Here is an 11,453-nt window from a genome sequence, read left to right on the forward strand (position 1 = left end):
TCAGGCCTGCTGCTGACCCGCGGGGCTGTCCCCGTGGCCGGGACGAGGCAGAGTGCATGTCGCCGCCTCTCTGGCTTGGGACCCTCGTCCTGTGCGCAGTAAAGCAGGACGCGAGGCCCCGCCCGGGGAGCCCCGGCTCCAGAGGCCTCCCAGCCCGCCGGCCTTCTCCCGGCCGTGGGCCCCTCGTCCCCCGGCCCTGCCTTCCGGCCCCTTGCACTGAGGAAGGACGCTGCGCGGCTCCCAGGGGCGCTGACCCCCATTTCACAGATGCGGGGACAGAGTCCAGAGAGGACAGCAAGTGTCAGGCCACACGCTCTCGTACTGGCCAGCTGGACATCGGGCCCTGGCGAGCCTGGCTCTGAAGCCTGGGCTGCCCCAGATGCACGGCAAGGCGAGCACCGCAGTGCCGGAAGAGAGCCAGGAGGCTCGCGAAGGCAAGGGCTCAAACGCCAGGAGGGGGCCGGGGAGGCCAGGAGAGAGGCCAGGATGGAGGCAAAGAGGAGGCCAGGAGGGAGGCCAGGAGGGAGGCCGGGTGGGAGGCCGGGATGGAGGCCAGGGGAGGCCAGGAGGGAGGCCAAGCCAGGAGGGAGGCCGGGTGGGAGGCCTGTGGACATCGGGGAGGGGGGAGAGGCCGGGGTGGGGGAGGCGAGGAGGCTCCCAGGCAGAGATGGCCTCCGAGCTGGACGCTGGCAGATCTTCAGGAAGGATGAGCGCCGCAGGCACAGGACACCTGGAACAGCAGTTGGGAGGCAGGCGAGGTGTGGTACGAAGGAAGCCTGGGGAGGGAAGTTCCGGCTGCCGGTGGGAGGCGGTGGATGCCAGGCCCGTGGTCTGGACTTGGTCACAAGGGCAGCAGGGACCCACCAAGGGTGGGCGAGCAGGGCCAGGCCCGCTGCCTCGGCGAGTGTGTCTGGTGCAGCCCCGGGAGGTGCCCGGCCATGGGCAGGTGGAAGGCGAGGGGGGGGGGGGGGCCCAGTGCCAGGGAAATGCGGTGGGGGCGGAGGGAAGGCTGCAGCTGGGACTTAAGGTGGGGGGGGACAGTCCTGGGGTGAGGGGGTGCGCAGGGCGGTGCTCAGAGGACGTCTGTGGGCTGAATGGCCCGCCCCGGCTCTCCCTGCCCCCTCCTGGCACCCCCCCCCTCCCCCCCCCCCCGCCTCCTCCCCTCCCCACCCTCGCCCCCGGGCCCCCGCTCTCCCCGCCCCCGGCTGGCCGGGCAGGGGCAGCGCCCCGTCCTGCCGTTCACCCCACATTGCGGTCCCGGCTCCCTCTCTCCCTCTCCCCCCCTCCCTGTCCTGATCTCTCCTCCGGATCCGGTCTCCATGGCGACTCACCACCCAGCCCGCGGCGGAGGAGCTCGGTCCCTCCCTCCTCCGGGCTGGGACCCGCAGTCTCCGCCCCCTGGGGCGGCCCGGAGCCAGCCTCCTCTGCCCGACTTGTTACATTCACGCTTCAGCTCTGACAGGGAGGCAGCCGGCGCTTCTGGGGAGACCGGCCCTCCCCGCCCCCCGCCCCCGCGCCCCGGCCCCCCCACCTGCACCTGCCGCAGCTCAAGCCGGCCCATCCGGGAGCAAAAGCCCCCCTCCACGTCCATCGGGCCTCCCGCGTGGAGACCCTCTCCCCACTCCCGCCCCCCATGCCGAGGCCCACCTTGTCAGTCATTTCCTTTTGTCACCGGCTTGGCAAGCAGGCAAGTCTTCAGTCTGAAGATCTGGGACGGAGGGGAGGGGTGGGTCTGGGGAGCGCGGATGGGGGCCACTGGGAACCCAGGATTAACAGAGTAGCCTGGATTCTGTTCTAAAGGTCTTTTTCATTTTTTTTATGTTTCCTCCCTCTCCCAAGGAGAGAAAATGGAGTTTCATGGGAAACAACAGCAACAGTTCGTAAGTATCCGGGCCCGTGCAGGAGGCCTGGGGCCCAGGAGGTCTGGGGCCGTCCTGGGGAGGGAGAGGGTAGCTGGGCCTGCCAGGCTCTGGATGAAGGCCAGGGACAAGCTGCAGGGAGGCAGACCCCAGCCTGGAGCGGGAGACCCAGAGCACCTGCCCGGCCTGGGAAAGAGCCGCTTTGGGCATCGGGGGCACGGCCCTACCCTCACTGTCCCCGCAGCACGAGGTGGGACGCCATAGCAGGTATCCTTCCTTAGAAAGGGGGTCCTGCTGAAATCCAAAATCTCCTGGGGATCCCCTGCTGTGGAAGAAAGGGGGGGAGATTGCTGTGAGCTTTGTGCCCGAAAGCGTGCAGAGTGCCGGGCGGGCACCAGCTCACATAATCATCTCGGCCGCCCGGCCAGGCGGGCACTGCCAACCTCTCCGAACACCCTACATTGGAGGCTCAGAGAGGTGAAGCCACTGGCCCAAGGCGGCACAGCCGGGATGAGTAGAACCAGGACTGGATCTCCAGGTTTCTTCTCTTTCCGGCTCACACAGGTCCCTGCAGCCCTTTCTCTGGGCTCCCCAGTTTCCGGGATGCGAGTTGGCGAGGGATGGGCGGGGCTCAGGGGCCACAGAGGGAAACTGAGGCGGCACAGAAGGATTGTTGCGCGGTGGAATCAGATGCGACCCCCACAGCCCCGATCCTGCCGTCCAATGGCCCGCTCTGTGCCCCCCAGGTCCCGCTCACCATTCCCCAAGCCGGAGCTGGGCCCGGTGCCCCGGCCGGCCGCGCCCCGGGAGCTGCCCGCCTGCTGCATCTGCCTGGAGCGGCCGCGGGAGCCCGTCTCGCTGCGCTGCGGCCACGACTTCTGCGTCCAGTGCTTCAGCACGCACCGGGCCCCGGGCTGCCAGCCGCCCGCCTGCCCCGAGTGCCGCAAGACGTGCAAGCGGAGGCGCGGGCTGCGGGGCCTCGGGGAGAAGATGCGGCTCCTGCCCCAGAGGCCGCCGCCCCCCGCGCTGCAGGTGGGGGGTCCGGCCTCACCCCAGGGCGGGCGGAGCAGTCGAGGGTCCCCGGGGTGGATGCGGGGGGAGGCGCCGGCCCCTCTTCTGCAAGGGCGGGGTGGGATGCCCGATTCCCAAACCCTGCGGCCCGGGGAACCCTTCCCTGCCACCCCCCACTCCCCCCCCAGGAGACCTGCGACGTGAAGGCGGAACCGCTGCTGCTCGTCCGGATCAGCGCCTCGGGGGGCCTCATCCTGAGGATGGGCGCCGTCAACCGCTGCCTGAAGCACCCCCTGGCCAGGGACACCCCCGTCTGCCTCCTGGCCGTCCTGGGGGAGCAGCGCTCGGGCAAGGCGTTCCTGCTCAACCACCTGCTCCGGGGCCTGCCGGGCCTGGTGAGCCCTTGGGGGGGGGGCTGGGGGCAGGTCAGGAGGCCCCGCCTGGCTGGGGAGGGGCCGGGGGCGGGAATGGACCAACCCCAGGCCCTCCCTCCTCCCCCCTGCAGGAGTCCGGCGGGGGCGGCTGGCCGGCAGGAGGAGGGGGGTCCCTGCCGGGGCTCAGGTGGGGCACCGGTAGCCTCTCCAGGGGCATTTGGATGTGGAGCCACCCCTTCCTGCTGGGAAAAGAAGGGAAGAAGGTGAGGGGAGAAAGAAGGGGGTCGGGAGGGGAAGAGGGAGAGAGAAAGCCGAGGGGGACCCAGAGCGGGCGGGGGAAGTGGGCGCGGGGGGTGGCGCTCCACGGCCCGCAGCCCTGGCCCTCTCGGCGCCCCGTGCCAGGTGGCCGTCTTCCTGGTGGACACTGGGGGTGCCATGAGCCCCGAGCTGAGCAGGGAGACCAGGCTTAAGCTGTGCGCGCTTACCACCATGCTGAGCTCCTACCAGGTGAGCGGGGGCTGGGATTGGGGTGTCCCCCCCCACCGGGGCCTGCGCGGCCCCCCCCAGCTCTCCCAAGCCCGGGCCTTGCAGGAGAGAGTGACCCCAATCTCACAGCCTCGGGTCCCCAACGTTTCTGGGGGTGCCCCTGAAAGGGGAAGGCGCTCCCAGTCGGATTTTGAAGGTGGGAATGGGGGTTGGGGCTGGAGATGGTCCCTGGAGGGGGGAGCTGGTGGCCCCGGGGCCCGGGCCGGGTCTCTCCCGCGGCCCGAGGCTCCCGGCGGCCCCGAGCTCCTCGCCCGCCCGGCCCTGCCGTTCTCCCGTCCTGCTGTCCTCCTCTTTCAGATCCTCAGCGCCTCCCGGGAGCTCAAGGACACAGATCTGGAATACCTGGAGGTGAGGAGCCTCCGGATCTGGGCGCCGTCCGCCCGTCCCCGCCCCGGCTGCGCGTCCAGGGGACTGGACCAAACGGGCTTGGTCCAAATCCTAGCTCTGCCCTAGGATTGCGTTATCCTCGAGCCGAATTCGGTGGGTTTGCGGGCACGGGGGGAACCCGGGGCGCCTGGTTTTGGGGCGAGGCATGGGCATCCCAGAACTGGGGAAGGGGACACTTGGTTCCGATAGCGAGGGCGGGCCGCCGGGGAGACGGGCTTGGGACGCACCGTTGTCCTAGAAGGGGCCCGGCCGTGACTCTCTGTGCCCCCCCCAGATGTTTGTCCACGTGGCCGAGGTGATGGGCAAGCATTATGGGATGGTGCCGATCCAGGTGAGACACTCTCTTACCGAAGCTCTGGCCCCGGCCCCCTGGCGGCCCCCGGCGGCTGGTGGCAGGACCCTCTCCCCCCTTCTCTTCCAGCACCTGGATCTCTTGGTCCGAGACTCATCCCACCAGAAAAAGGCAGGGCCGAGGCCCGTGGGTGACGTCATCCAGGTGAGCAGCGTGGGGGGGGGCGGAGGGGGCAGCCGGCTTCTGGGCCCGAGAGGGCTGGTGGGCAGGGCTGGAGGTGGAGGGGCGCTGGGAGGACCCCTGGGGGCAGGCTGAGAAGGGGGGCTGGTGCCCTCGCTCACACCTCCCTCTGACACCCCCCCTCAGAAACTGTCGGACAAATACCCCCGGCTCCAGGAGCTGCTGCTGCAAGGGAAGCGCGCCCGCTGCTACCTGCTGCCTTCCCCGGGCAGGCGGTGGGCGAACAGGGGCCAGGCGAGTCCAGGCGGTGAGCGTCCCCTGTGGCTCTCCAGCACCCCCCGACGGGGGCCCCCTCCCGGGACCCAGCTTCTCCCGGCTTCTCCCAGCTTCTCCCGACTTCTCCCAGCTTCTCCCAGCTTCTCCCAGCTTCTCCCGGCTTCTCCCGGCTTCTCCCAGCTTCTCCCAGCACCCTCTTTCCTCCCAAAGCCCTGGCCTGTCCCGGCCCCCCATGGTGGCCTCAGCACGGGGACCCTCCTCCTCAGACCCAGATGGAGACCCCGGCGGCCTCCTCCGCGCCTACATTGCCGAGGTGCTGAGCGCGGCTCCCCAGCACGCCAAGAGCCGCTGCCGGGGCCACTGGGGCGACGGGCGGGCCGCGGCCAGGGGGGACCGACGCCTGCTCACTGGACAGCAGCTGGCGCAGGAGATCAAGGTCAGGGCACGGCCCCGGACCCTGGGGGCGGGGGCGCTCAGCCGCCCCCCGGCCCCCGGCTCACCTCTGCGCACGCCCCGATCCCTCCGCAGAACCTCTCCGGCTGGATGGGCAGGACGGTGCCCGCCTTCGCCTCTCCGGATGAGGTACGGGGCTCCCCGGGGGCGGGCGGGGAGGGGGGCGAGGAAGCAGGTGGCGCCTCCGGCCCAGGAGGAGGGAGGCAGCGGGGGCTTTGTGTGGACAGATGGCGGCCCAGCTGCACGACCTGCGGAAGGTGGACGCCGCCAAGAGGGAGTTCGAGGATTTCGTGCGGCAGCAGGTAGGCCCGAGCGTGGCCGGGCGGGGACCCCCCTCCGTGGGGGGGGCCTCCCGTCAGGACCGCCCCTCCCCGTCCCAGGACCTGGCCACCAAGCGCCTCTTCTCGGCTCTCCGGATCCTGCCCGACACCATGCGGAGCCTGCTCTCCACCCAGAAGGACGCCATCCTGGCGCGCCACGGTGGGGCCCTGCAGTGTCCAGGGCGGGAGCGGGCCCTGGAGGCCTTGGAGGCCGAGCTGCAGGCCACGGCCAAGGCCTTCATGGACTCGTACACCATGCGCTTCTGCGGCCACCTGGCGGCCGTGGGGGGCGCCGTGGGCGCCGGGCTCATGGGCCTGGCGGGCGGCGTGGTGGGGGCCGGCATGGCGGCGGCGGCCCTGGCCGCGGAGGCCGGGATGGTGGCCGCCGGGGCCGCGGTGGGGGCCACGGGGGCCGCCGTGGTCGGGGGCGGCGTGGGCGCCGGGCTGGCCGCCACGGTGGGCTGCATGGAGACGGAGGAGGACGAGAGGGAGCAGGAAGGAGACGAAGAGCCGCTGCTCCAGGAAGAGTAGAGGGCCCGGGGCGGGGGCAAGTCCGAGGGAGGGACAGCCAGCAGCGTGGGGGGAGGACGTGGGCGGGGGGAGGGCTTGGGGCGTCTGCGGCCTGGCTGAGGCCGGGGCTGGCCCGTCTGGGGTTGCAGAGAATTGCAAATCTGTCGTCTTCCCAGACGCTGGTGAGGCTTTTCCCGGAGGCCCGGGCGGGAGGCGGGTCCCCATCCCGGGAGCTTGCCCTTGGCCCTTTCACAGATGGGAGAAGCCCCAGAACGGGCCATCGCGGGGCTCCCGAGCAGGTGCTCCAAGGAGCTGGGCCGGGGGTGGAGAGAAGGCAGTGGACACTGGCCAGGGCTGTGGTGGTCAGGCCCGCATGGCCAAACAGAAATCCGCCCCGCGCTCTCCCCGCAGCCGCGGCGGCACCCCGCCGCCTCCCCCGCCATCCCAGGCGGGGACTGTCTGTGCCCTCGACCCCCCCCCCCCCGGTGGAGCAGCCCCTCCTGGGCGCAGGCCCTTTGTCCAGGTCAGATGGCCGAGCGCCTGTGGCTTGGTGGAAGGCCACTGCAGCACAAGGTCTAGCGCCAAAGAACTGCACCTTCTGAGCTAAGCCAGACAGCCCTGGCATCAGGTTCCGTCAGAGTCCGGCGATGAAAACAGTGAAAGCATTCAGCCCCTGAAGCCTCCTTCTCCCCCAAGATGGGGAGACGACCACTCTCCCCCGTTAGCAGGAAGACCCCTGGAAGCAGCTCCCAGACACGCCTCGGGGGGCTCGGACGACAGGGCGCCCGCCCGCAGGAGCCAGAGCCCCCTCCCCTGGGAAGAGCTCCACGCCATCCAGCTGAAAGGGCCTGACTGGGCACATTACGCGAGAAATAAAATGTGTGTACTTCAAAGCCAGCGGCCCAGTAAATTATTAGCACAGGAATTCCGCCCTGAGAAGCGTCAGGGGCGGGAAGAGGCGAGCCACGGTGCTCCATCACCGGGACCAGCTGATGGAAGGGGAGAAGACCAAAGAGATCGGGGCGGGGGTCCGGTGTGAGCCCCACCCCTCCCAGGGTGGCAGGGAGGGCTCGGGCCGAAGGAGCAGGTGCGCGGCCACCTCGTGTGAAGACGCCCCAGACGACCCTGTTAACTGGTTGCCAAGGAGCATCTGTTCTGAGAAGAGGAGGGGCTGGAGGCGTGGGGGGGTCCTGGGTACAATCCAGAAGGCAGGAGAGGCCACATCTGAAGGGCCAGCCAGCCTGACCTCGCCTGACTCCCCTCCCAGCCAGCCCCAGCTGCTGCCTTGGAATTAGGGACGATTACTGGATCCGGAGGGACGATAGTGGCCCCTGAGCCCAAACCCAGAGCAGGAAAATCTCGGGCAGTGCTCCTGAGGCCAGAAGCAGGGGAGTCCCGAAGCCCCGGATCCCACACTGTATAGAGACATCCGGCGGAAGCGATTTTCCTCCTGGCAGCTGGGCTGAAAGGAGAGGCTCCTTTCCTGTGCCGCCTTCCGACTAATCAGGCCCAGCTCTGGGAAACTGTGCTGGGGGGGGACAGTGACAGCAGGAGCTGGTCTGGGACAGATGGCTCAACAATGGAAGCTGCAGTGAATGGGCTGGGGAGGAAACAGGAGGTAGATGCACCCCAGAGCTGGGGTGAGGGTGGGCAGGGTGCAGAGGCGGGCCAAGGATGACTCTCTGTACCTTTTGGAGAAACGGGGCCAGGCGTGGGGTCGGCGTCTGGACTTGATGTGGTGATTGTCAAGAAAGGCTTTCTGGAAACATTCTCTCAGGTTCATCTGGTCGACACATGAGCTATGAAAACTCCCCGGCTTTGGGGCTGGCAGGCTCAGGGCTTGGAGGGGCGTCTGCTCTCTCTGGGAGCCAGAAGGGGGGTGGGGTGGGTGCTGTCTAGCTACAGTCCCACCCGACAAAACTGGAAGGCTCTCTGGTCATCTGCTTCTCCCTGAGCTTTGGACGGATGGGGAGATGGGGACCCAACAGAGCAAGCACTCAGCAGAGGAAAGATGACTAAGCGTTAGCGGCATTCGTCTTGTGCTTTACAGCTCACGAACCATTTTCCCAAACATCCTGTCCCTCACGCCTCCAAACAGCTCCTGCAGTATGTAGACTACCCATTTCCACACAGGGAGAACTGAAGCTCAGAGATGCGGCGCTTCTCCATTGAAACAAGTCATCAGAGATAGAAGGACTTGAACTCAAGTTCTTCGAGGCCAAACACCTTGTTTGGGTGTGCCTGCACACCAAGGTCCCTGCAGGCTCTGGTGCCATTAGGTGGCTGTGCTGATTTGCAAACAGCTGCTAGGATGGATATACCAGAAGCGGGTTGACTTTTCTAATGGGGATTTATTAGGTTCAGAGCTTACAGTTCTGAGGCTGTGGAAGCATGCAGATCAAGGCGTCATCTGAGATGCTGGCTCACCAGAGGTCGGCTGCTGGCGATCCTGGACTCCAGCCACGAGGTGAGACGCAGTGGTGCATCTCCGGTCTGAGTCTTGTGGCACCAGCTTCTTGCTCTCCATGGGCTTCTCTCTCAGTCTCTTGGGGGCCCTTTCTTCTGTCCTTGATGGTTTTTTGTGTTGTTTCTGTTTTCAGTCCTCCATTTATAAGGTGCTTCAGCAAGAGGACCAAGACCCACCCTGGGTCATGCAATCCAATCCAAGTCCCCCCAGCTGAATCCGGTCCAATCAAAGGGTCCCACACCCACAGGAATGAATCAGCTCCAAGAACATGATGTCTTCTGGGACCCACGAAAAGCTTCAGACGATCACAGTGGCTTCTTGGGCTTCCGACATGGGTTCTGTAATCCATGAGAAAATTATTCCTGTGACTCTATGGCTGAGTGTTGAGGTCTGGCTGACTCTGAGTCTAGGACATGTTGAAGGTCACCAACGCTGAGATTCTCACATGGCGAGTTTTCAGATGAGGGATTTGGTAGCTTAACTTGCAGTTCTCACTTCCAAGGCCTCCTGCTGAAGGTGGCAGGATCCTGAGGCAAGCAACTTGGACCTTCCCTCCAGTGATTTCATATTAAACTACGACATGAACAAGAAGTAAACTTTCATTGCACTAAGTTAGTGAGAGTCGGGGGCTTATTTGTTATGACACCATAACCTAACCTACTCTAACTAATACGGAAATGTGTTTCCTTGAAATGGGATGATGCTGTAACAAAAGTTAAAAATACATATCCCCAGGGAAGCAGACTTGGCCCAGTGGATAGGGTGTCCATCTACCACATGGGAGGTCTGCGGTTCAAACCCCGGGCCTCCCTGACCCGTGTGGAGCTGGCCCATGGGCAGTGCTGATGTGCGCAAGGAGTGCCGTGCCACACAGGGGTGTCCCCGTGTAGGGGAGCCCCACGCGCAAGGAGTGCGCCCCGTAAGGAGAACTGCCCAGTGCAAAACAAAGTTCAGCCTGCCCAGGAATGGTGCCCCACACACGGAGAGCTGACACAACAAGATGATGCAACAAAAAGAAACACAGATTCCCATGCTGCTGACAACAACAGAAGTGGACAAAGAAGAACATGCAGCAAATGGACACAGAGAACAGACAACTGGGGTGGGGGGGGAGGGGGAAGGGGAGAGAAAAAAAAAAAATCCCGAGTTGGAGGGTGGGCAGTGAGGAAGCACACTGTGGGATCCATTTTATGCAGTGACAAAAAGTTTTGTTACTTACAATAACTTGGAAGGAAGACTCTGTGCTGTCAAGGGGACGTTTAAAAATACATCTCCTACCAACCCGCAAAACGTTGAAAAGGAAAGAAAACTGTTTTATTATTGAATAAGCCTTAAACCAGACTTTGATGTGCATCTCCTAATAAGTTACAATATAGAATGAAATCTCATCTTATTTATATAGCTGGGCAGATATAATCTATTATGTTCATGTCCTTATGTAACAGAACTTGACCCCATTGTATGCTTCCACATTTCATCCTAAATTCACCTGGTAATCCAGATGGCCAACTGAGCTAGCTAATTCCCTTTATTTGAAGGAAAAAGAAAACTTCTTCTATCTCTGTGACAAGCAGGAGCTTGGAGCAATTCACCTTGGCTAACCCCCTGGAACGCCATCTTTCTTGATGTTTACTCTCAAGGGAGATGGCGCCCAAGTTCTTAAGAAAAACATCCCTGGGTTGTAACATTGGCAAGAGGTTTATTTCACCTTGAAAAAGATTGCCATACAGGTCAAAGGGACCGAGGAAGACGGTTTAAAAAGGCAGAGTACAAAGTGTCACTTTCTCTCTTGGCAACAAGGAAAATTCAATCTATTTCTTTTTACCCTTGCAATTCCCTCCCCCTTTTGTTACTATTTTATAGTAACTCTACCATTTTCTAACTATCTCCCCATTGCCTACCTTTCCCTGGGCAGTTTGCCGTCTTCTATATATTTAGCAAGTCCAGAGTAAAATAGAAAGCAAAGCAATTATCAGAATTATAACAGGATGAATTAAAAAGTTCAGTACACTATGCACCTTAGGGGAAAAAAAAACTCTAGAAATGCCATACCAATAGTGTATGGTTAAAGCAAATTCTTGATTAGCAACATACAAACATTCTCCTTTGCCATAGATTAATTTTACACACTATTGACTTTATTGCTTGCACCTTCAAATGATTGAATATTTTTTAAACAAATCAATTTTATTGGCAGATACTAATAAAGCAGATAATTCAACCAAAGTGTACAATCAATGGTATATGGTATAATCACATAGCTGTACATTCATCATTTTAGTCATTATTAGAGCATTTTCATTATTTCAAAAATAATAAGCAAAAAACACAAAAACACGCAAACAAGAAAATTCTTCACCTCTCAATCTGTCTCTGTTTCCCCTGCTGTACACAGCTGCTATTTCTAGCTACTCTTGCACAATTATTTATTTGTTCAATGGCTTTTAGTATAATCACAATGATGTGCATGCATCACCACAAAACATTTTAGAACCATTTCATTACTCGGAAAAGAAAAACTCCAGACCCTTTAGCATGCCTTCCCCAGCCTTACATTACCACTAATCAAATTTCATCTTTCTAACTGATTTATATCTACTTTTTATATAAATGGAGTCATACAATATGTTACACAATATATTGAGTTCATAGTAGGACAGTCATACAGCATTTGTCCTTTTGTGTCTGGCTCGCTTCACTCAACATAATGTCCTCCAGGTTCATCCATGTCGTCATACGCTTCATGACTTCATTTCTTCTTACCGCTGCATGATATTC

The 11,453-nt window shown here is 62.0% G+C and overlaps 1 protein-coding gene across 4 annotated transcripts; it reads left to right on the plus strand.

Moving 5' to 3' along the window:
* Positions 1-1,507: 1,507 nt before the first annotated feature.
* RNF112 (ring finger protein 112) lies at positions 1,508-7,105 on the plus strand. Of its 4 annotated transcripts, XM_058283375.1 has the most exons (14): positions 1,509-1,687; positions 1,840-1,880; positions 2,606-2,891; positions 3,059-3,265; positions 3,376-3,507; positions 3,647-3,751; positions 4,088-4,138; positions 4,452-4,508; positions 4,599-4,673; positions 4,836-4,956; positions 5,192-5,361; positions 5,454-5,507; positions 5,606-5,680; positions 5,759-6,312. In XM_058283375.1, the coding sequence occupies exons 1-14, from the start codon at positions 1,634-1,636 to the stop codon at positions 6,227-6,229; spliced, it is 1,899 nt and encodes a 632-aa protein (XP_058139358.1). In that variant the 5' UTR covers positions 1,509-1,633; the 3' UTR covers positions 6,230-6,312. The 4 variants fall into 4 exon arrangements, with proteins under 4 accessions (XP_058139356.1, XP_058139357.1, XP_058139358.1 ...); XM_058283373.2 differs by having other exon boundaries at positions 1,508-1,687; positions 5,454-5,680; positions 5,759-7,105; XM_058283374.1 differs by having other exon boundaries at positions 1,508-1,687; positions 5,606-6,312.
* Positions 7,106-11,453: the final 4,348 nt, after the last annotated feature.

The sequence above is a fragment of the Dasypus novemcinctus genome, chromosome 21, assembly GCF_030445035.2.
Source record: "Dasypus novemcinctus isolate mDasNov1 chromosome 21, mDasNov1.1.hap2, whole genome shotgun sequence".
In the NCBI taxonomy this organism is placed as follows: Eukaryota; Metazoa; Chordata; class Mammalia; order Cingulata; family Dasypodidae; genus Dasypus; species Dasypus novemcinctus.

What these genes read in the sequence shown, in the direction of transcription:
- RNF112 (XM_058283373.2), top strand. Translation starts at nt 1,634, where the DNA reads ATGCCGAGGCCCACCTTGTCAGTCATTTCCTTTTGTCACCGGCTTGGC. An exon ending in CCATGCTGAGCTCCTACCAG is followed by an intron (nt 3,752 to 4,087) that starts GTGAGCGGGGGC and finishes CTCCTCTTTCAG; the next exon opens with ATCCTCAGCGCCTCCCGGGA. An exon ending in ATGGGATGGTGCCGATCCAG is followed by an intron (nt 4,509 to 4,598) that starts GTGAGACACTCT and finishes CTTCTCTTCCAG; the next exon opens with CACCTGGATCTCTTGGTCCG.